This window comes from Rhinatrema bivittatum, chromosome 3, assembly GCF_901001135.1.
Source record: "Rhinatrema bivittatum chromosome 3, aRhiBiv1.1, whole genome shotgun sequence".
Lineage (NCBI taxonomy): Eukaryota > Metazoa > Chordata > Amphibia > Gymnophiona > Rhinatrematidae > Rhinatrema > Rhinatrema bivittatum.
The window spans coordinates 522,459,343-522,484,498 of NC_042617.1; the positions used below are offsets into that span (position 1 = coordinate 522,459,343).

At 45.6% G+C, this 25,156-nt stretch overlaps 1 protein-coding gene across 7 annotated transcripts in view; it reads left to right on the forward strand.

Moving 5' to 3' along the window:
* Positions 1-819: 819 nt before the first annotated feature.
* OTOF (otoferlin) overlaps positions 820-25,156 on the forward strand; it is a 773,648-nt gene continuing 749,311 nt past the window's right edge. For 6 of the 7 annotated variants that reach the window (XM_029596250.1, XM_029596249.1, XM_029596254.1 and 3 more), the window contains exon 1: positions 1,131-1,209. In XM_029596250.1, the coding sequence (XP_029452110.1) occupies positions 1,131-1,209 (79 nt within the window). Of the gene's footprint in view, positions 1,210-25,156 lie in introns of all 7 variants that reach the window. The other variant, XM_029596247.1, reaches the window with a different exon arrangement.

Genomic DNA, 25,156 nt, shown 5'->3' on the forward strand with positions numbered 1-25,156 from the left:
TACCTGAAATATTGATACCAGATTAGCTACTTATGAAATATTTCAGAGGTGTAATGGATGCCATCGGTACGATACATGCTGAGTAATCTGGGTTATGCCGGGGAGATTGTGGGAGCGGATAAAATCCAGTTTTTGGATTAGGGCACGATAAAAGGTTACAAGGTAGATTGAGGGAAAAATAGAGAGAGTTCAGGACAATGGATGGAATGATTACAATTTACAAGACATTGCAAGGTGATACTCCGAGATGGCCGTAAGGTATAGTGTGAATTATTGATTAAAACGACTTCTCCTGAGTGTTTCTCTACAAGAAGGAATCACAGGGTAAAAAGCAATTTCTTATCATCTGGATTCCTTTCTTCTCTAAAGTAGCTATGTTTGGAGAAATAAACATTTGAGCTCTGCAAGGATGCCAATATGAATCTTGTGATGAATCTTGTAATAATCCTAGAGGAGGAGGAGGAGGAGATGCTATCAATAAAATGCTCGAGAAGCAGGGGTAGTGGTGGGAAGGGAGTGCGGTTGAGGGATTTTCCATGGAAGGCAAGGAGCCTGCAGGCTGACAACTTTGCAGCTAAAAATATAGGGTTTGAGAGTTCCAGCAATTACATTGTATATAAGCCCATTTTAAAGACGTGCTGCTGTTGCATGCTTGAATGTGTATGTCCGAGCTCTATTATGCTAGCAGAAGTACTGGCTTTACAGCCTGCAACGTACGCGTGCCAATTAAACTTCTTCAAGTCGATTTTTTGGAGGCGTGGGGCGCTGCTCTCCTGTGCCCTGCTGCAGCTCGGGATAGCGCTCCTCTCCCAGCCACCTGAGAAGGGAGGCTGCAGGTCAGACCCCCCTCCCCCCTCCGGAGAGGAGCAGCTCGCGCCACCCCCCCGGAGGAGGAGGGACCCGCTACCTCGGGCTGGCACCCGGGACGGTGCACAATTAACAAGTGGCTTGTGTCGGCGCGCGCACGGCACCGTCCGCTCTCAGGCGAGCTGCGGGCTTGCAGTCCGGCGTGGGAGGAGACTCGCCCGGCAGCCTCCCAGGGCTCCGTGCCGGTTTGCAGAAAGAGGGAGCTGAAGGCAGCCAGCCAGCCCGGCTTGCAGGGGGCGCTGAGCTCCCCTCCCCGGCGCAGCATGGCGCTCCTCGTCCACCTGAAGACGGTCACCGATCTGCGAGGCAAAGGGGACAGGATCGCCAAGGTGGCTTTCCGAGGTAAGGGTTTCGTGCCCCGATGCGGGCTGGCGAAAAGTTCTCTCCAGAACGAGCTGGGAGAGGGGTTGAAAGATGCAGATTGCACCCCCCCCCCCCCCCGGGATGCAGCAGCAAGCGGCAGGGACTTCCCCCTGGGGTTGAAATCTGGGTTGCGCTGGGGTTTTGTTTTTTTTTTTTCGCACCTAGCTATTGCATTTCGTTACATTTGCCCGACACATTTTTGCCGGCCGCCTGCGATTGCCATAAAGCCGTGAACTCTGTGCAGGAGACCGGTGCAGCTCTGCTCGATTTCGCTGCACTTCGTGCCTTTCCCGTTCCTATAGAAATGCTGATGGAGCCTTCACTGTGCTGTGCCACCGCCTTCGTGCACATGCACCGATCGGACTTATGTACAGCACAGGCGATTCGCAGTTCCCCTTAAAAAACGCTGTCCCCCTCGGTCGGAGCACTACGTGCAAGAGGTCCTCACACAGAAATGGTGCCCCCTCCCATCCAAGCCAACCGCCAGGGTTCATAGTGAGGACGCTGCCTGCTCCAAAGCAGCTCTTCGTGAAACGGGCTGACGCTTACACAGCCGTGTGTCCCTTTTGGTTTAATGGAGGGGAAGAGATTATTGGGAAAGTTAGCCGATCGAGACCCCCGTGCATTAAGGAAAGTGCCACTTACCTAGAACATAGTTGCTCGCCTCTGCACAGGTTTTTTTTTTTTTTGGCATGGACTTTAGCCACTGTCCGAAACTTTCGTTTTATATTAAGGGAACAGCGCAGTAGTTATTACTAGCCCAAATGAACAAGTGTCAGTGAATGTCCAGTAAGGCGAAGGCATGCTGATTCTTCTACTGCAAAAGCAGACCTTTACTTTAGGCCGGTTATTGTATTTGCTCTTTACTATCCTGATGAGATGTCAGGTTATTATTTTCCCTAGTGAGGGAGTTCCACGTTTTGGGAAACCTTTTGCTCCTAGGTTCTCTCTGACGCTCAGCCACTTTCCTCTTGAAAGTCTGGGATGTCGTTGCTTTTATAATTGTAACTCGCTGTGATGAGAATCAGTCACCCATGCTCTTGTAGGATGGCACAGATCAGGTCACTTCCCCACAGCCCCAGGTGCTGTGCAGGTTTGTGGTGATAAACTGAGATGCCGTCCCCCTCCAATGCATCCAATTCCAGCCTGCTCATGGTACACTGACTGGTTATAAGCTGTTGAGGTTAGGTAATTGTGTATTTTGTTCTGATAAGATCTTGCTCTTTAATTTGCATGTATGCTCACAGAGGGAACTTTGAGGACCCCCTAGCACGCTGTTTGTGCAACCGAGTAGTTGGTGCTAGCCTCGGTCTTTTTTCAAACCAGTGCAAAAATGTAATATGGGCACCCCCTTCATTTAAAAAATATTTCAGCAAATAATACAGATACTTCCGTTTCCTGGCTTTAGTATTGAATTCTTTGTCATCATAGGCCAAAAAAAGTTCTCCTTGTTAATATATATAAGGGACTGTAAAAGAAACAAATAAACATGAGGGCAGAAAAAGGCCATTATATCCTATCCAGACTGCCCATGCACACCAACTACTCAGCTAAGGGACTGACATCCCTTGCTCGACTTCACTCATATTTGACATCTTGTGGAGAAAAACGTTATTTAAACACGTTAATGATAAGTATATTGTATCACTTGATCATATATTGTTCTAAATCTATTCTTTAGGAGACCCACCTTCCCCCTCAGCGTGGGGGCCTGGTTCTGCCGTGCTGTCATTACTCTTTTTGTATATGTATGTGTGTTTAATCAGGGAGTCTGTGACTCTTTCCAGGAATTTTACTTCCAACAGTGCAGAACCAATGGAGTCCGCTTTCCCGAGTGGACACACGACTGCGTGTTCAATGTGGCAATATGGATCTCAATCATAAAAACAGTCATTAGGGTCCCCTTTGATCCCCTGACATGTGCTGACAATTTGAAGTGGATAGGACACACGTGCGCGCACACACACTCTGATCTCAAAAGCCTTCTTCCCTTCAAAAGGTAGGAAAGCAATGTGTTGAAACCTCCACCATAGAGAGGGCTGAAGCTGGGGTTCAAGCCCCTTTGCAAAACTGTGGATCAAAAAAAAAAAAGCAAGAACCCGCAGGTTTTCTCCCCTCGTTTTGGAATATCAGAGCAGTCTATCCTCAGAGCCCCGCTGCAGCAGCCCTCGGTCCTCTCCCCGTTACAGCAGTAGAGCCTGCAGGAAGACCTCCCTTCCTGCTGTGGTAGATGTTGCGCTCCCATTGTACAAGCCTGTCGGATGTCAGCCTGCGCGGGAGACTTTTCTGGCTCAAGATGCTCAGATCTGCTAATTGCCTACAGACCCCATTACAGGCGTGCATATTCATTTATTCATTTGTTTACTTACTTTTATAATCCAGCTTTCTAAATTAAAGTACAAATTAAAATCATAAATACATCCATGAAATATATTTAGAAACCATTCTTGTACCGCACATTGGCTTACTGCAGGATTTAACAAAAAAATGACATTTTCCCATTGTTCATCAGTCTATTTATTTATTTATTTAACATTTTTATATACCGACCTTCATGAAAAAAATTCATATCAGATCGGTTTACATGTAACAAGGGGTATAACTTAAACAACCATTTAACAAGAGGCGAAAGTTACATATTATTTATTTATTTATTTATTTATTTATTTAAGGCTTTTATATACCGACTTTCTTGATACAGATCAAATCAACTCGGTTTACATCGAACTAAGCAGAATAATAAACAACATTTTAACAAGTGACAATTTGAGGGAGCATAAAAGTTACATTATAACAAGGTTGCCTTAACTGGGAGAAGGAAAAAAAAGAGGGGGAGAACAAAAGATAAATTACTATATACAATAAATTACTATATACAATGGAGTATGGGAATGAGACAGGGGCCTCATAATGGCTAGTAGGCATCGTTTGTTAATTTACATAAGCTATACAATAATTCTAAATCAGGCTTATTTACATAGGCGATATGATAATTTTAAATCAGGCTGATGGGCTAGTGGCTGGGAAGGCTCGGCAAAACAGCCATGTCTTTAGTTTCTTTTTGAAAGTTAGTAGTATAACAGGGAGGTTTTAACTTGGAGGGCTAGGTTAGCCGAAGATATAGGACAGCATAACTGATCCAATCTAAAAATCTAATCCAAAAAAGTCTAATCCAAAATCTAATAAAAAAAAAAATCCAAAAAAAATCCAAAAAAATAATCCAAAAAATTATAACCCAAAAAAAAAATCGAATCAAAAAAAAATCTAATCCAAAAAAGTCTAATCCAAAATCCAAAAAAGTCTAATCCAAAATCCATAATCCAAAATCTAAACGTCTAATCCAAAATCTTCCAAAAAGATCGAAAATGTTGATAGATCAGGAGCACAAGGCCTATGTAGTCTGCTCGTTCATGTGTACCAGGACAACCCACACATTTTCAAAGCAAATGTATGCTCATAAATTCACTTTGAAAATTCAGCTAAAGTCTGTGGGCACTTGTACCCATACGCTTCAATCCCGTGCGGGCTGTTATTAAATTACCCTCATTAAGGCACTTGAGTCTCATTTCATGGGACTTGTAGCCCAGGCTCTGCATCACTTGCTAGCCTTCTCCGGGCTACCTCTACTCTGACTATATTTTTTCAGATATAAGACTTCTAGATCTGGACACAATAGTCCAGATGAGGTCTCGCTAATATCACCTCCTTTTCCGGGCATTACCCTGTGCACCAGAGCATGCCTCTAGCTCTAGCCACGGCCTTGGCATGCTGTTGTGTTGTATTCGTATCATCAGGTTTGTCCTGATGGGTGCAGATCAGTGCCTCACTCCATTAAGTACGGCTCTCTTGAATCATTTCTCTTGGGACACTGGGATGCACTCATAATTTTCATTAAAAAAATAACATTTGAATGTTGTAATACCTGAAAGTATTTGAATATCTGAAAGTAAAAGGGGTCAGTTAGGGGTGTGCTTTCGTTCCTACGAATTGGGAATCCGCAACGTATAGGGCCATTTTCGTTGTATTCGTGGGGAAGCGAAACGTCCCTGGACTACCAGGGACTTTTGGCAAGTCTTGGGGGACCCTCCTGACCGCCACAAGACTTGCCAAAAGTCCAGCAGGGGTCCGGGAGTGACCTCCTGCACTCGGGCCGTCTGTTGCCAGTATTCAAATTGGCGCCGATAGCCTTTGCCCTCACTATGTCACAGGGGCCAACCATTGGCCCCTGTGACATAGTGAGGGCAAAGGCTATCGGCTGCCAGTATTCAAAATGGTGCAGGCGCCATTTTGAATACTGGCAACCGACGGCCCAAGTGCAGGAGGTCGCTCCCGGACCCCCGCTGGACTTTTGGCAAGTCTTGTGGGGGTCAGGAGGGTCCCCCAAGACTTGCCAAAAGTCCCTGGTGGTCCAGCGGGGGTCCGGGAGTGACCTCCTGCACTCGGGCCGTCGGCTACCAGTAATCAAAACGGCGCCGATAGCCTTTGCCCTTACTGTGTCACAGGGGCTACCGGTGCCATTGGTCAGCCCCTGTCACATGGTAGGAGCACAAGATGGCACCGATGGCCATGTGACAGGGGCTGACCAATGGCACCGGTAGCCCCTGTGACATAGGTAACAGGCTATCAGCGCCATTTTGAATACCGGAGCTGAGGGTGTGAGTGCAGGGAATGGCTCTCGGACCCCCCGCTGGACCACCAGGGAGTTTTGATAAGTCTTGGGGGGGTCAGGAGGGTGGGAGGTTGTAGTAAATTTAATTTTAGCCAGGTAACGAATAGGAATAGATGTATAAACGTATCGGGGGGGCCCCCTTGCCGAATGCAACGTATCTGCCCCCCCCCCCCCCCCCGACGAATACTTATCCCGAATACAAAGTATGGCGTCCCTCTGCACATCTCTAGGGCCAATATTGAAACTGTCACATTGGTACAAACCCCCTGGGTAGTTTTGCTCTAATCATTGTCGCTGTAAAAATTACCAATATAGATTTACTCCTGCCTTTCCTGCAGGTGCCTTTTGTTTGTTTTGCAGGCAAAAACATTGTTGCTACCCCCTCCAACCTAACCCCACCCAGGGGAATGCCACCACAGTATACGAGTATAGCGTGTACTTTGTTGAACAAAGCGTACACTTTTACCCACATAGAGAGCAGACAATTTTTAAAGAATTGCGCTTAAAATGTATTAGATACTTTTGTATGTGAATCATAAGAGAGATCTGTACTTACCTATTGTATTTATCTTCAAGTCAACTTTGGCAAATGGGTCTAGACTAGCTCTCTCCTGTATCGACAGTTCTGTAGTGGTTTTCTGTTTCAGTCCATTAACTGCAACGTCACGTCACTGCAAATTTAAAAGGCAGTGGATTTGCTTTGCCAGTTCTGTGCATTTGGTGCCTGATGTACTGTAGACCTCAGTGTTGTATACTTTCTCGATTAGACTTATGAGGTGCCTTTTATGAAACTGTATCCGCCAGCAGCAGGGGCAGGGGATTAGTTTACTGGGGTCCGTTTGCAAAGTGTTGGGAACCTTTTCCATGGATAACAAATAGGGAAAGCATGCAGGGACATGATGTCAGAAGTGCTTTCTAACTTAGATTTGGAGAAGGGGATGTTTCTCTCCTTCCATTTCATTTTTGAGTACATGCTATGCCTAATTATAGTTTCCCAAGTTGTTGCAACGCATTCAGTCATTAGTGTTCTGATTACAAATAAAAGAAAAATCTGCTGGAAAAGAGGAGACAGGACTGTTTCAGAATAAAACATTTTATGGAAGACCATACTGTGTTTAGGCGCCGTGAACATTTATTTATTTATTTTGTTTATTCATGGAAAATAATTTCTGTTCCGTTTTATCCCCAGAACAGCTGCTCTAAGCAGAGAAAAGCAAAACATCCACTGGCATCCTGCTCTGCGGATGCCACCATGGGGACTGCCACTCGTGCAGTGGGCTCGCCGCCTCACCCACCCCTGCCTGCCCCTTGCAGGCCTCGCTTATTTATTTTGACCAAGCCTCCAATTGGCCACCCCCCCAGACCAGCCACCTCTCTCGGCCGGTGCCATCCATCACATATTTTGACCAGGTCTCCTTTAAGCCTACCCAAACCACCCCTACCCTGGTCTTAGGTCCTTTTATGCCAGGCTTCCCTAAATGACCTGTCCTCAGCCTCCACCTATTAATGGGCTGGTCATCTACCACTATTGGCACCTCTGCTCCACGTGCCCGGACCCTTACCCTCCCCAATAATGCCAAAGCTTCCCCCTATGTGTCAATGAGGACCCCGCCTTGGCTTTGTTACTCTAAGGCTGTGACAGTGCCCCACTCCCATACCTGTGTCACCTCCAAGGCGCCTTGGGGTAGTGGGAGGGTTGCTTCTTCATTCTCCATCAGCAAACGTGCTGGTCCCCCTCCCCTAATCCTTATTCCTCTTCTGGGACCCCTGCTGTGTCTCACTTCCCATTGGCTCCCAGTTTAGTTTTAAACCAGCAGGGTACCCTATTGGCCACTCTCCTCCCTGGGCTGGCTGCATTACACCTGCCCAGTTACTACCTGCCTAGTTACTGCCTACTATTTATTTTCCGACTGTGATCCCATGCGTTGTGAAAATTGTACACTATGGCAATATTTGTGTCTTCATAGTCAAATTGCACAGTTTCAGCAGGTGCTGGTGGTGTCTGTTGGAGTTTGACTACATTTATGGGAGTCAGTATTGAAAGGGAAGCCGTGTATCTAAGCTGGATAGCTATATCTGACTAACTTAGCCATGCAGCTGCATATCCCATCTATGTGGCTGGCATCCCTGTTAAAAGTGCTACTTAGATGGATAAGTCTTAACCATCTAAGTTTAGACCTGCTATTGAGGAGGTCTCATTTAGAGGAAAACTTATTCTGCTAAATCTTAATATCACTACTTAGCTGCCCTGATCTGCCCACTGTCCACTCCCAAGTTAGCCGGCTAGCCAGAAGGCTGGATAAGTGATTTATCTGGCTATCTAGTGGCCCCTGAACATAACTGGATATTCAGCGGCTGCTAGATAAGTCCTAGTTATCCAGCTATCCGGAGCCCGGATATCAGGCCCCTGATGTTTTGGACTGAAGTGTTTTCTGAACGTTGCTAGTCCATCTGCTTTTCTTTCTTCTGGGAAGTCTGGTGTTTTCATTTCTTTAAACCCTTTAATTGTCACTTAGCTGGGGGATGTGGGGGCCGGTGATTGGGAAGTGGTGGGGAGGGGGAGGCTGTGTGTTGGATTATGACTTGAGAAGTGGGAGAGAAGGTGCCTTTGGGGGGTCCATCCTAGCCAGATGATTCAGTTACTTGTCGCCATCCCTTTGGAGGGTTGCAGTTGGAGGGGAATTGGTTTAGTGGGGTGTGGGAGGTAAATGTCTGTGGGTATATGTAATTAAGAATGTGTGAGGGCATGTGGCTTGGAAGGTGCCATTTCTTGCAATCTTTTTGCCAGCTATGTTTGCCCTGTCTGTGAGGGGTGAGCAGGTATGGGGGAACGCAGGTGCAAAGTTTGTTTGATTTTGTTGAGGCAGGTGTGTGTATGGGTGGGTGGATGTGGGGGGTGTTTGTGTGTGCGTGTGTGTGGCAGGTGAGTGGTGTATTTTAGAGTGTGTGTGGGGAGGTGATGTATGTGTGTGGAGGGATATTTTTGTGGGGTATGGGTATGTGAAGGTGTGAGAGAGGGGTTGGACAATGAAAAGTGTGAGGCGAGGTGGCTTGGAGGAGGCCTTTCAGCAACATTTTCTTGCTAGCAGCTTCAGTTATTTCTCTCTGTCTCTCTGCCTGTTTTTTCTACAAAGATTCAGGGTGAGGTACTTACATCAGAAATAGAAAAAAAAATGAAATTATAAATTAAAACAGTGCAAAAACATTAAATACAAGTTAAAGAATTAAAAAATGCTAAAACTACAAAGTGAGGGCAAAACCCAGCAATTTAATAATTCAGTGAGATTATAAACCACGGTTCAAACATATAAAAACCAAGGACAAGGATACAATTACTATACTAACACAGCACAGAAAGGAAATAGGCCTAAAAACTAGGTTAAAACTAATCCAAGCAGCACAATGGTAAGTCAGAATTTATATAACTGCAGCAACTAAAAAAATAATGAAGGGAAGCAGATGGGTCACAGAAAGCTTGATTACAAAGCCAGATATTCTGAAGATGCTTGATCTGGAGGGAGCTGTCAATTAGTCACACTACTGTCGGAAGAAGGTTCCGGAAGTAAGGATGCACTCCGGAAAAAATCCCGCCCATGAGTTCCTGTTAATCTGATTGCTTTTAAGCAAGGGAGGGGATTTGGGATGACTCTTATCAGCTGATCTCTGTGTCCACCTGGGAGCAGACTGTCTTAAGCACTCTTTTAAATAACATGGACTATTATCCTATCCGTTACAGATCAGCAGCCAGTGCAAACCTTTCAATAACCCGAGCAATATGTTTGTGGAGTTCCACGTCAGCAAGCCTTCGTGGCAGAGCCTCTTGCACTAGTTGCTGTTTAATGGACTCTCTGTGACAAGTTTACATAAACAGCGTCTTGTAGGAGTGGAGACCAGAAGTACTAGACGGGCTGGGAGAGCAGTGTCGTTAAGGACTGAGCTGGAATGCACTTTGGCCGGGAGAGCACTGTCTAAGTCTGTGTGTCTGGAGGATTTTGAGAGGAAACTTTTTCCCAGTGCTGCAATATGGGCCTCCAAATCCGGAACAACTCATAAACTCTTCACCTGAGAGTGAAGGAAAAGAACAGCCTCATAGCCTGACATGGAAGGAGGGCATCTTCTTGACAGATTTTCCTACTCCCAAAATCTTGTGGGTTTTTTTTTTTAATTTACTGTAACATAATTTATTTAGGAAAGCCCAACTATTTACTGCTTCTAGGCAGTTTAAGAGTCTGGTACTTGCTTGGATTGGCTGAGATCATTCATGTAAATAGGATATTTTGACCCAAAAGATGAAGTCATTTCTCCAAGGGGGTTGAATGTACAGCAAATATTGACCAGCATTAGCAATAATACTGAGCCTTGAGATAACACCGCATGTGAGAGGCCAGATCAGAGAAGGGGCATACTCTAGTAACACATATTGGGGTAGATTTTAAAAAACTGCGCGATCGCGTACTTTTGTTCGCGCACCAGGCGCGAACAAAAGTACGCTGGATTTTATAAGATACGCGCGTATCTTATAAAATCCGGGGTCGGCGCGCGCAAGGGAGTGCACATTTGTGCAACCTGCGCGCGCCGAGCCCAGCGCGCGCTACCTGTTCCCTCCTAGGCCGCTCCGATTTCGGAGCGGCCTCAGAGGGAACTTTCCTTCGCCCTCCCCCCACCTTCCCCTCCCTTCCCCTACCTAACCCCCCCCCCCCCCGGACCTATCTAAACCCCCCCCTTACCTTTGTTGGCAGATTTACGCCTGCTAAAAGCAGGGGTGGGCCACTAGACCATCGCCATTCTTTTTGAAGGGGTGGGGGTAAGGGAGGCCACTAGCACTATATTATTTTAATGGAAAGGAGGGGAAGCCTCTAGCGCTTTATTATTTTAATGGAAAGGAGGGGCCCAGGGATGGGGAGGCTAACTCTTAGGGTTTTTAAAATCTGTATGGACCGGGTTGGGCAAGGATGGGGATGGTCATCATCAAGCGCCACAGTTATCCCCCCGGGGTGGTGATGGGGGTCTAGTAAGACCCTGGTGACTTTGTTTTACTTCTCAGGGGATTGTTGTTTTGAGCCACAGGGCCCGTGTTCGGTAGCATTGGGACCCAGTCTCTGTGCTCCAGCGGGACATTACCAGATTTCAAAAATGTGTAGCTAAAATAGTGAGGCTGACAAAATTCCAAGTCAGCTGTGTTATTTTATATACATAGGATTAGGTATGTATGAACTGCTCTGCATGAATATGCAAAATTCAGGCATGCAAATACCATGCAAGCAGCTCATTGTAATAGGGATGGAAATCTGTCCAAAAATACGTATGATATTGCGTGATATCGCTGTGATAGGGCTATATACTTATCACATGCTATATGCTGTTTAACACGCTTTATAGCCCTGTTGTGGATTGATGAATCTCCCTGTAAGATTACACTAGATCTGTTTTCTGGCCCGTTTCTCTTTCCCATCCCTCATTTTAAAAATTAACTGTAAAATCAGATTTCATTTAATTCTGATATATATAGCCGCCTGCCAACTCCCCACATACATAAAGATAATCAGTGCTGTTTGGTGGGGAAATATTACCAATAAGATCAGGCACTTCCTCCCTCCTGCGTGCAAATGATACTGCCCCATCCCCACCCCCATCATGCTTTGCCAAGCAACATCAGTGTATGGAGTTATGGGTAAACAGCGCCATCTCAGTTGAATTTGGGATGCTTTTAGTTGCTTGTGCAATGCAGAACAAAACAGTGGGTCTGCACCACAAAATACGTATGTATGAATGTCAGGCCAGAGGAGCTCTTTGGCATCACTGTGTCCGGGCACCCCACTGTAACAGATGCTTCTTGTCCTGGGCTCCCCTCCCTTGGGTTTAAATCTGAGGTATGTGCTGGCATAGGGTTGCTACCTTATCCCAGGTCTTCTAAACAAGTTGATCCTTTCTTGGATTTGTCCCATCGCAGACATGGATTTTTAGTTTTGATCTTCTCCATTGTTTTTCCGAATGGAATCACAAATCCCTGCATGGAATGGGGCAAAATCAGAACTGAATAAGCCCTGTTTTAGTTGACCTGGGGTGAGGTGGCAATCCTGTGGTAGCATGAAATGTCAATAAAATATTTCAAGAGAGAGGATTTTGGGCTTCAGAGATTAATGTGGACAGGATGATGATCGCCAACGATGTTTGCTCCCTTCTACGCAACATATAGATAGTGTGAATATATGAAACAATACTTATATGGGTGGTAGTTGGGCTACTGCTGTTGGTCATGGTGGTTGATACTGGGGAGTGGAGTAGAGTGAGAGCTGGGAGTTTGCCCCAAGGTTCCAGTTTGGAGGAGGTAGTTCTGGGCTTGCGCTGGAGGTAGCATTGAGGGTTTGAGCTGGCAGTGTGGAGGCAGTGGTGGGAAGTCTTCTGCCTGCCTCCAGGAAGAGGCAGAGCCATTGCAATGAAGGAAGGGAGCAAGAGTGTTTCTCACTGCTGTGGCTGACGGTGCTGGAAGCGGAGGAGAACAGTGGCTCCCACAGCCGCTGCTTCTACTGCAGGTCTGCTCTGGTTCCGGGTCTGTATGGTGATGTAATTCGGGGGTGCACAAACCCAGAAGGGTGGACTTGGGCCATGGTGCCACCGAGTCACCACCAGCAGAGGGAGCCAGAGGAGTCATAATGTAGTGGGAGAGCCTCGGGGGAGGCTCCTGCTGTATGAAGATTGCTATTAGGGAGCAGTTTGACTGAATGCCACAGGCATGAAGCTGGAATGGGAAAGAGTTGACCCCTGAAAAGGGGGATGACAGGAAAATTGGAGGCAAAGTCTTCCCTTTCCTTGGAGCCAACCACAAGGCTGCTCATCTTGCTCTGGAGACTGGAAGGAAGGTTCATGGAGAGATGTCCATTGTAGGGGGGCAGTTGGTAGTTGGAGGAGACTGGGCTTTGAGAAGGATGGAGCCAGTTTTTTGAATCTCTAGTCCTGAGAGCAGTTTATAAGGAAACAAGCGTTAAAAACTGGTCTAAACCGACTGAGAAAAATACATTCTCAATATGAGAAGCTCTGTCAGCTTCCTCAGAGAGCTGTTGGTGGTGCTGAAATTACAACCTCTATAGGGGAATTATGCTATTGTATGGAAGTGCAGAAACGATTGCGTTCCAAAATACTTTACCACTCTGACAGTATTTGGTTGGGCGCAAGCCTACATTTCTATACACCTCAGCACTGTTTAAGATCAACCAACTGAGGATTGTTAGCAGTTCCCGTGATTCAGCAGGCCCATTTAGAGGAGGTAAGGGAACGAGCAATATCTGTAGCTGGGCCTAAATTGTGGAGCATAATGCCAGAGCAACTCCGTCTGTCTGAAGATGGAGAAACCTTTAAGAAAGCTTTAAAGATATCGTTTTTTTAAGACAGTATGTGAAGAGGGAGAGCCTACCACAGTGGGAGATTGAAGCATTTCTTAAGATCTAATCAATGCACTAGAATAAGAAAATGAGAATAGAATTTTTGTATGTATGTTTCTCATGCTTGGTGTACCAGATTGAAATGTGTGTGTTTTATTGAAAGCCACCAGGATCAGCAGAGTGGCAGCATAGAAAAAATTTAAATAAGTAAACAAACAAACAAAAATGACCTGATTTGACAGAAGGGTTAAATTTGAAATTTAATTTTAAACCTGGCAGGTTTACAGAATTTAATTTTTTGCCAGTGGAGTGGCTGCTAGAGAGAGAGAGAGAGAGAGAGAGAAAAAAGCAATAAGAGTAACAATACGCTGTGAAAAAGTGAAGAGACTTTGCCGATACAATTATTTATTATTTGCTTGCAGACATTGACAGTCAGCATTTTACCAGATGATCCCAGGGTGGATTACAAACTAGTTAATTACAGTTATCATTGGATCTCATTTACAGTAGTCACAGGATTTATAGTCATAAGGGCAGACCGAACTATCTGTGACCCAGCTTAAAAATTTCTTTACCTCTGTCTGATCAAAGGAACTGATGGAGGATCCATTGTTTAATAGGACTGTGCATTCATTCATTCATTCATTCATTCAGAATGGAATGAACCAAAAACAGCCTTGCCCGAAAATACCTGAACATTTTAGGGATTTTCAGTTTATTTAAAAAAAATAAAAATTGGCTTCCTTGGGCTCCTGCCACCACTTTCTGGGTGTTACATGTGCCGGCCGTGGCAGGCCCACGGCCAAGCCCTCTTACCGCCGTTTGCCTGCTCCAGCGCCTGGTTCTGCCTCCCTTGGGCTGTGGGCCGTCGCCTCCGGTCCGTTCCCCATGCTCCCAGCTTCACAGTGGATGTCTCTGCTCCGCGGCAGGTCTCCCCGCATGGTCCGCGTGGAGATGCCACCGTCTCGTGTTTGGCCCCTCTGCTTTCATTTTAAAGGGGCCAAGGCGGGAATCCAACCCTTGGCCCCGGATGATGATGTCACTGGGTCCTGGTATTTAAGGCCGGGCCCAGCCACTGCTTCCTTGCCTTGGCAACAGGTCTCCACGCTAGTCGTGTGTCTAGTTGCTGTTCCTGTGTTTCCTCTGTGTTCCTGGTTCCTGATTCGTCTGCGTTCCTGTTCTGACCCTGATACCTATTCCTGTTCTTGTGTTCCGTGTCTACCCTACTTGTTGCTACTGACTGACTCCTGGCTTTGACTACTGCTTCATCTGACCACACTACTGCTTGTCTCCTTGCTTTGACCACTGCTTTGTCTGACCTCACTACTGCTTGTCTCCTGGCTTTGACCACTGCTTCGTCTGACCACGCTACTGCTTGTCTCTTGGCTTTGACCACTGCTTCATCTGACTACGCTACCAATTGTCTCCTGGCTTTGATCTCTGCTTCGTCTGACTATGATCCTGCTCGCCTCCTGTTTTTGACCTTTGCCTTGCCTGACCATTCTCCAGCTGACTTATGCTTTTGACCCACGCTTGTCTTGCCACTCTTCCTTGCCTGCCACCTGCCCTGACTTCAGCCTGCTCTACGACGCTCCTCTTGTCTTCATTCTGGACTTGGTCTCTCGGCTTTGGCCTGTTCTTACTCAGGCGCCCTCTGTCTGCCTCTTGTCTTCATTGGCACCCGGGTCTCTGGGACTCCTCCTCATACAGATCAGACCACCTACTCCTACTACCACTGCTGGCCCCTGGCTGACCTCCTCATCGTCCCTGAGAAGACCTCGGACAGATGCTCACCTAAGTCCAGCTGGCCCCGGTACCCAAGGGCTCAACCTGCGGAGAACGAGGGCTGGTATTGGCGAAGCTCCAGCTGGCCTCCGTCGGTAAGCCAGCTCCACCTGCCGACAGTGGGGACCAGTAGGGCTTGCCCTGCGGCTAGTGTCAATCCCACCTCGGCCCAAGGGTCCACCTCCTGCACAACACTGGGGGCTCTGTGGGCCCTTCTGATCCTCTACCCCTGCATCCCCTGCTAATAAGTTGGGGCCCAGGTCTGCCTGACTGGGTTCAGTCAAGTCCAGTCTGAGCCTCCCTGGACCCCTCTGATCCTCTTCCTGCCCCACAGAAATCGAGCTGGGGCTGAGGACCTCCTCAACTCCTCTTAGCCCTTCCTGGAGGGTCTTGCAGGATGAAAGAGTCAGGAGCAATCCTTGCTCGCTCCTGCTCCACCACATCACTTTAAAAATAGCGCCCCTTCTGAGATCAGCATTGGTCTTTGGGCCAGCTGGCTACTTTTTCTTGAATGGCTGAGGTCAGGTTCAGTTCATTCCGAATGGAATACCTTGCCTGAAATTACTCCAGAATATTTGGATATTTTCAGTTCATTAAAGAAACACATGTGGCCCCATGGAACCCTTTTTAAAAGGTACAGTGAGGAAGGAGTGGGTACGTATTACTTCTACCCTTTCTTCTGACAAGAACCTCACAGAAGAGGGCTGAGGAGCTCTCTGGCTCATTTTTTGGGGGTAGGAGGGGATCAGAGGGGTGCTGAGAGGCCCCAGTTGGTGTTGGATTAGCCCAGCCAGGTAGATTCAGGCCTCAGTGGGGGGTGGGAGCACGAGAAGAACTTCAGGAGGACCCAGGAAATGGCCACAGTGGTCCTTGGGGCTCAGGGGTCCCTGTTTCATTTTTTTTTTGTTTTGGGGTTTTATTATTTTTTTATGTTTATTTCAGTTTCCAAAACAAATCAAACCAAAATAAATATTAGAAGGAGTTGGAAATTAATAACATCCCCCCCCCCCCATCTGTGAAATGAGAAAAAAAAAATCCCTGACATCCCTACTGTTCAATGAGTTAGTGTCACTGAAAGGATAAAATAGGACTTTATGCAGTGTTTGAAGGAATTTACAGGAAAACTGAACTGAGTCCTGAGGAGAAACTAGGACTTAGAAACCAAATGGCAAGCAGCTTGACTCCCTTTTAAAGTGCCTGACTGAGCAGTGAAAACTTCCTGAAAGAGAGTCCTTATATGAAGGAGAGGAACCGATATAACTATTATAGCTCAAGACATAGTGGGGTAGATTTTAATAAAGTACGCCCGCACGTACTTTTGTTCGCGCACCAGTCGCGAACAAGAGTACGCCGGATTTTAATAGATACGCACGTAGCCGCGCGTATCCTTTAAAATCCGGGGTCGGCGCGCGCAAGGCTGCGCAAAATCGGCATCCTGTGCGCGCTGAGCTGAATTTTCCTTCCAACCCCCCCCCCCCCCGCACCTTCCCCTCCCTTCCCCTACCTAACCCACCCCCCAAGCCCTAACTAAACCCCCATACCTTTGTTTGAAGAGTTACGCCTGCGCCGGCTGCGCGATTCCCCGGCCCGGGAGCTGTTTCGGAGGCCTCGACTACGCCCCCAGGCCGGAACCACGTCCCGTTCCTGGATAATACGCCGCCGCGACACGCCCCCCCCTCCCCGACAAGCGCCCCCAGGAAAGCCCCGGGGCTTACGCGCGTCCCGGGGCTTGCACGTGCCGCCGAGCCTATTCAGCATAGGCTCGGCGCACACAGGGGGAACTTGGGGCAGGTTTTCGGGGGGGGTACGCGTGTATCTTACGCGCGTACCCCTTTGAAAATCTGCCCCATTGAATAGATAACAAAATGTATCTGCCCCATCCATTTCCTCTATTTGGTGTCAGATCTGTGATGGAATAGAAAATATAACTAGCAGCAGGAGACCTTGTGAAAAAGGAGAGGAGGGGGTGTTAGGGACACATCCTGATTGCATTTATTTCTATCAGCTAAAACACAATTCCAAAAGAGGAGGAGGCGTCCCTTGACTGAGAGTTCAGAAGATGGGTCCTGAATAGGGAGGGAGCTTTTCCTTCACTGATTCTTTTTTTTAAACAGAGAGTAGTAGGAAGGAAGAACGGATGAAAGAAGATTGCCTTTGAAGGAAGAAGACACCAGACCTGGCAGGCATCCATTGAACACAAGTGACAAAATGCGGCTGTTGGTACACCAAGCTAGCATTAAATGCATTCTGGCCAGAATGAGACAGGCGACACACACACATTTTGGAGAAGTACACGTGAGGAAACTCTGTTTACTTACCTGAGGAAACTGCTTACTGTAGGTTTCAGAGAAAAATGCGTTGAACTGAAAAAGAGAAGACTCTTTTTTTTTGGAAAGTATTGCATGCACATTGAGGTAACAGTATTCTTAAAAGGTGCTGAATAAATAGATGAAGTCCGTATGACTTGTTCCAAAAAAAACTCCAATTACCTAATCAGGAAAAAGAGAAGTTGGTAATTAAGAATAACTTCCATTTCAAGCATGAACCTGAAAACGAAAGGTTAATTGAGAAAATGATGTAAAATATGATTACTTATCTTTGCTGACTGTGTTCTTATCTGGTTTTTTTTTTTTTTTTAATACACTGTAAAAATTAATTTCGCCAGCAATATTATGCAAATTAACACAAGAAGAAAACAACATTTTATTTCTAATCAATTTACCTTTGTTCTGCTAACATTTTTTAAATGTTTTGCTCTCTGAGAGTACCCTTGGCCAGGCGGGATATTATCACCCCTTCATTCATTAAACCTAGTAGGGGAGAGAGCAATGCTAAAAGATATCTTTATGGAATAACTCCAGGGGACTCAGATTTGAGTAAAAGCTTGCAGAAACCCTGAACCTAGTTGGTATTGAAGTAGGTGAGCGCTCACCAAACCAGCAGGGCAAGGAGGAAGGCGCGAAGGAGCTTACAGGCGCCCCATTTACTCGTGTGCAAAAGTTTAGGCTCCCCTGGTCAAATTGTGTGTTAAAATGAAGAGAACAGGAGCTGACATAACTTCTTTCTGGTAGAAAGTTAAACGTGACATTCTTCTGCAATGTTCAACTCCAAACCATTATTTATTTATTTATTTATTTATTTATTTATTTATTTATTTACTCATTTTACCCGCTGGACAATAATAAAACTGCACCATCTCTGAAACGAACCCCATATCCTGCAATGCCCTCCATTCTAAGCTCTTGATGATTTTCTCGCTGCTGCTAGTTCAGCAGCGTCCTGTATATAGCGCTTTGGCACACTGGGATCTGGAGCCATTTGCTTTAGGTTCCACAGATATGCAGTCAAGCCTTTGATGTTAATCATTTTTGGTATCCGTACTATTTTTTTTTTCTTGCTGGATCTTCTCCCAACCATAAAAGTTTTGCTTTTATGGCCAGTCTGTCATAATAATCTTTTCTGCATAGTGCACTATGTGCAAAGGTTTCTTTAAATTCACAAATAATAAGATGCTGGGGTGCAGAAACATATAAAGCAGCTCGTTATTTATGAATCAGTAGAAAACTAGAATGGAAAAATGTCTTTTCATGTCGATTTTCACAAAAAAAGAGACCTACACCTTAATGAGGAATAGTTTTCTTTTTTTCCAGCTGTGCCTAGAGCTCATTTTTGCATGAAAAGGCCACTAACTGGCAGGAAATCTTACATGGTGGTACCTCAGCCTCCGTGACTGAATTCTGCTTTGCTCAATGCTTGAAACTGAAAATAGGAGCTCTGGGAATGGTTTCTTGTGACCTCTCATTACTCCGATCCCCTTCCCCCACCTCTCTCTCACCCTGACTTTAGTAGTGGGGGAGAGGAGGAATTAATTGAGAATTTTCTGCTACACATGAGCTCACCTGCAGGAAGGGCACATCCGCACTCCCTCAGGTGTACCAGAAAATGCTGGTATCCCATGCCCCCTCCCCTCCATACCACATATCCTCCTGCTCTCCCCTCTCCTCCTTCCCTTCTGAAACCTCTTTACCCCCCAAATAGGTCTGCTTGTGCTTCTCTTTCTCCTTCATCTGCCCAGTTTCTGACTTTCCTCCATGTATTTTCTCTTCCCTCTGTCCCCCTCCAAACTTGTATCCTCACTTTCCAGCACCCTTGCCCTGCACCCTTCTGTCCTTCCTGTCTTTCGCTTCCCATGTCTACCGTTCTTCTCCACTTGTCTCCTCCCTCTCTCTGTGCCAGTTGGGTCCCTAAGTACTCCAAAGCTATTCTTTCCTATCCCTTTCTCATGCCCCTCTGTGCTTCTCCCACTCCATCTCCTGAGCTTTCATCCTTCCCATCAATACCTGTGACCCTAACCTTCTCGCCACCTTTCTCTGTGCCCCTTTGCCGTTGTCTTCTCCCTCCAATTCCGACTGCTGCCCCCTTTATGCCCCATGTAGTCAGGGTCTCCTCCAGCCTCGGGTCTGGAGTGGGTCAGAGCCAACTTTTCTTCTGGATCTCACACAGGACAGGACCTCCTTCTCCCCCAGCTCTGGCACAAGTCAGACTTCATCCTCGAACGAGTCCTGCACTGTTCAGGATGAATTCCCTTTTTCTGGATCCTGCATGGGTCAGGGCCTCTCCTCCTGCTCCGGGTCCCTCACAGGGCCCAGACTGCATCTCCCTTTTGTTCTGTGGGGGTGCTGCAGTCCTTCTGTTCCTGCTTGAGGGGGGTATCACTGTTTTTGCTTACTCCCGCAGTATGGGGCAGGCTGCTGCTTCAGCAACATCCTGACACCCCCTGAGCCTGTTTTGTGAGTTACCAGAATTCTGTTCTGCTTCATTCTGACCCATTTCCAACCCTGGTTGGTTTTTGCCGTATTTAAAAAAATATATGGCATAAAACAGCTACACAGAGAGACGTGAAGAGTCGCCTATGATCCCTGAGCCAAAGGCTGGCTATCACTGTCCTAGCATCAATAATCATATTTAGCAGTGACAGGAATAATGCTAAAGAAAACATTTCCATTACAACTAGGTTGGTTCCGGGCCTTTCTGTTGGAATAATGTTTGAGGTGAAGGCTAGGTGCGGAGTGTACCACTGCAGTGCTCTTTTACATCAGGCATAGGTATTTTATTCTCCCGAATTGCAAGCTCTGGGGAGCTTAACGTTTAGATGGTCTTTGCAAGAGATTCCTAAAGAAGTTTTGAAACTCGCCATGTTGTTAAGGCACAACACCCTTACCATTTTTTTCTCCTACCTTGGTCCAGAAGTTGCTGTACTGAGCAGTGCCCAGCAGACAGAGGAAGTGACAGACAGCATGACTTGGTTAAAAGTCAACACTGGGTGCTGTTTTTAGCCCTGGTTTCCCCACACGTTTCTAGCCCTCTTGCTATTCTGCTCATCATCCTGCAAAGTGCACTGGGATGGGAGCTGCAGAATCAGGACGAGGTCGGAATATCCTGATGACATGGTGTCGAGGTGGCAGCAATCCTAGGCACTAGAGTAAATAGCTGGGGCTATTCAGGGATGCCTTTGCGGAAATAGGTGCTGCAAACATCAGTGGATATATAAAGAAACGGGTCCGCTCATTTACAGTCAGCTGCACAGATCAGTTGAACATCCCCCAGTTTTCCCTCCAAGAGCGCTCATCTGAGATTGCTGCTTGAAACATTATCAATATAGGCTGATGAGGAGAAAGATAAATGATTTGCACCTTTATACTATCTATTTCAGATATGAATCAACGCCATACAGCAGGGCATCTCAGCCTGTGGTCTATGGCTTGCACATGGATCACAAGCTGGCATTAGGCAAATGAGGAATAACATGCAGAATAAATTAGCTTGTTAACATTTTTGAACTTGGAGCTAATTGGCAGCAGGCGTATTGGTATGGTGAATTGTTAGCATTTTCTTCCTCCCTCTCAACCACCCCCCAAAAATTCCTATTCATTAGTGTATCGCAGTTGGAAATTAAGATACATCCTTCTAAAATGCTTTGAAAGTGGTGGCATGTATGTGAGAAATCTCTGAAAATGTGTCCTTTAACACCACCTGAGGAAGTAATAGTTTTAGGGATGATGTGGAGAATATTATAGTTTTCTGGCAGACACTATAATTTCGCTAGAGCTCTTTGAGTGCTTCCTTAATAGGTGAGAGTGTGCCCTGACCTGCTGCATGTTCCTGTCAGTAACTTGCCGTAGCCTATTCAGGGGGAGACAGAAGGGGCATGGCCCCTGGCAGCTGTTTCCCTGTGCATCCAGCCCAAGAATTCTCATCTTCTGAAAAAGAAAAATAATAACCCCCCCTAGTTTTCAAAGAAATAAAAGGGCAATGTCTGAAAGGCTGTTGTTGCCACTCACTGATTTTTGGAGGCTTTTGCACACTTATTTGGAAATTAAAAAAAACCAAATCCACTCCAACTTGAAGTTAAATAAGGTCCAGCACTCTATATGAAACTCTGCTGGTGTAAGTGTGCTTCTCTGCTTAGCACCACCAAGCTGTAAATGACACGTTAAATCTCTTTGTAAACCATACCCCGATCTGCCAGCAGGGGGTGCACCTCACAAGCATGATGATCAAATCAATGTCATGTTCTTTCTCTAAGCAGGTCATGTAACAACCCATTCAGTCTCCACAGACTTTTGCTGTGTGTCAATAAAATGTTTTTATTTTATTTAAAAAAAATGCATACCTAATAACAGAGCATGTGAAATACTATCAGATGACATTTAGTTCTTTCTCTTATCCCTTTCCCTGATATACATAAGCTTATCGCACATAATTGGAGCTCAGCTTCATAGGGTTTCTAATACATATGACTTTCCTTCCTATGAGTACACAGAAACAAATGCAGGGGCAAAGTCTCTCAGCCAGTTGTATCTGTGGGCAATTGTCAAAGGGCCTTTCCCTTTGAAAATCTGTGCCAAACTGCCTGCATAGGTGCAAGGTGTGTGGATATGTTTATATGCACGCTTTGCACTGGTTTTCAAAAGGAAAGTTTCAGTATACTTTCCCTGTAAAAATTGTCTCAGGGGAAAAAGTCATCACAGAGTTTTGCACCTGCATGGTTTTGAAAATGAGAAACCACGTTATGTTGTTTCCCCTGACCCAAGCCCAGTCTCGGGAACACCTCTGCATAAAATGGGGAAAACTGTGCCCGCTGTAGAATAACACATGTAGTCTTACCCACATTCAGGCTGGGCAGTTGTCAAATAGTTTATCTGGGCAAATTGGCATTTACCTATGAAAATCACTTTCAAAAATTACCCTCCCAGGATACTGTACTGATTCTATATTTGGTTTGGTTAAAGAGTTTTTCACCAGTAACTAATGATCAATGATGATCTATAAATCCAGACAGGCAAAACAGATGTGAGTAGAACAGATGTAGAGCAGGAGATGCCAGTACGATGTTCAGGGAGTGGCTGATGCAAACTAATGACTAAAGTACACTTTTAAAGCAGTTTCCAAGGTCCATGGGTTAAAATCACTGAGGGTTTTGTTATTCCAAAACCAATAAGTAAAGTTATGATGAGCTAGCAGTAGCATGATTGATGATGATGATTCTACTAAAATGTACACAACCTATGACAGGTGGCATGGGCACCAGCTCCCTGCGTCGTTGAGCACCTCCAATTTGGAAAGGAGCCGTGGTCCCTGGATGTACCACAGGAGCTCCTCAGGCTGTGATGGCGCTAGCCAGTTTGAGAATGGATAGCTGCTGAAACTACAGGCCACTGAGTAATATTATCCAGTCTGCAGTAATGAAACCATTTTCTGACCCACTGGAACTGGGCATTAGTGATGGTGGCAGCATTCACCCTTGTAGTTCTTTTTGAATTTGGAAGCCGACTTGCACTTCTGGCTCCAGAAAAGTACTGTCAGATCTTTTCTTCTCAGAAGTGACTGAGCGCGTGTTCCTAAAATGTTTTAATGGTTAAAGACAGGGGTATCCTGATAAGCTAAAAGATACAGTACTCTATAAACCTACATTCTACTTATTATTTATGAGTTAAGTTTATACAATATTTTTATATGTGTATATGCATCTCTCTCCATATTGTCCTCTACCCTCTACTTGAATACTTTTGGGTCTTTTTTCCCTTTTCAGGGGAATACGTACACTCTGTTCCAGAGGATGAGGTATCCCCATGTGTACTTTATTTATAGATCGTGATCTAGATAAATCAAGATGCTTGTTGAGGTCAGTCCAAAGACATCTACCTTTTGGGGTCCTGCCAGGTGCTTGTGATCTGGATTGGCCACTGTTGGAAATAGAATATTACTGGGCTTGAAGGACCTTTGGTCTGATCTAGTATGGCAGATCTTATGTTCTTATCCATGGCTACATCTGATACAAAATTAACAGTTCTCTTCTGGGAGAGAGAAGACATCTTTCCTAGGGAACTTTAACTAAAGGGGGTCTCTGCTTTCCCTCTACTGGCAGAAACCACCTACTACTTACCGAAAGAGGGGTACAGGGGTCTACAGTATCAACCCTGTGCAAGTGCCTGACTTTGATATATTTTAGTATGACCAGAGTATCCCAACATATAGATCATACATACATATACTGTCATTGATTCATCTGTCATGGTTACTCGGTTTTTCAGCTTCTCCATGAGATTAAGTTTTGGGACCTTGCTAGTTATCCCATAGCTCAGAAAAGAAAGCAGGGAGCTGAGGGCATTTCCAGTTCAAGTGCCCAGAAAAGAAACCTTTCCCAAAACAGTCTAAAACAGTCTAAAAAGATTTTTTCCTTTTAAAATAAGATTGTGTATAACCGGAGTTCCAACATGCTGTGATTAGTTCATCAGTTTTGGCTTGCACTCCGCACTGACAATTTAGCAGTTTGCGGGCAGGAAGTGGGACAATTGAAAACAGTTTCATTGGTTTCCTGTAACTACAGAATAATCCAAGATCCTGGGTCACAAACAGTTCTGCACACTCAAGCCCTAATGATCTGTGATTCCAGTTTATTCTTGTGACCACCCCTTTGTGATTTTGATTTACATGAGATTGTGGTTTGTGTTTGGAGAATTTTTTTTTTTTACCATATTTTATGTTATCCCTTGTCTAACAAGCAAAGACAACCTAAATGAAGCCTTTCAGGCTTAATATTTATCATAGAGACCCCTTTGGGATCTTGATGGCCCTGGTAACAGATCTGGGATAGAGAGTATAAGAGAGGAGCAAATTCCTTGCTATAGTACCCCTGTGTGTTAAGGATCTCCATTTTTACTGTTCCTTTTATTTCTCCTGGGAATTTTTCATTACTTTATTACGAGGATATTTACCTGGAAAAAAAACAAATCATGTTTTCCCCTGATTTTTCCAGTTTTTGTTTTTGCTGTAATAAACGGTGAGAAATTCCCAGGAGAACTAAAAGAACAGTAAAAAAAAAAAAGAGAGAACCCTGCCTATGTGGTGCCTGCAGTGGTAGCCTCCAGCCTGCTGAAGGGCCGGCTGTGTCAGAGTTCAGCGTCGTCGTCACAGGAGAAGCAGCTGCTTTTTCCCCCTTGGTTGCTCTATTCCTGGTAGAGTAGAGCTTGCACCCTTGAGATATTTCTGGGACCCCAAACACTGAGAGACACTTGCATCGGTAAAGTTTTGGAAATCTGAGTCTACATATGGATGTCAATGGCTAAATGTTTATGCTGGAAGATATGCAGCAGTAAAGTTTAATTCTGGAACACCAATCCAGAGTATCCAACCCGTTTATTCAGGTACCATACCTATCCAGTTTACACCTACTGCTACCACACCCGCAGCAAGAGTCGCTCCCTGCACCTTGGGCCCTTTGGGTCTATTCTCCATGTTTTCAGGGAATCCACTCCCCGGAACTATTCAAGGACTTAGCCCTGGGACCGAGTGTGACCCTTGCCTTCCTGGAGAAACACTAGAAAAGGGGCTACTTTAGATATGAGTAAAGTAAAATGCTGTAAAAAATGGAGATCTTTGCCACCCTTTGATAAGGCCAAAAATTGAATGCAAAATAATATCTTGTTTGAAAAAGTTGGCACAGATGATTTTACTTTGCAATAAGCAGTCCAAAAAAGTGGAGTGACCCAGCCACATACGGTAATAGCACAGTGTGGATGTGTGGAGCAGC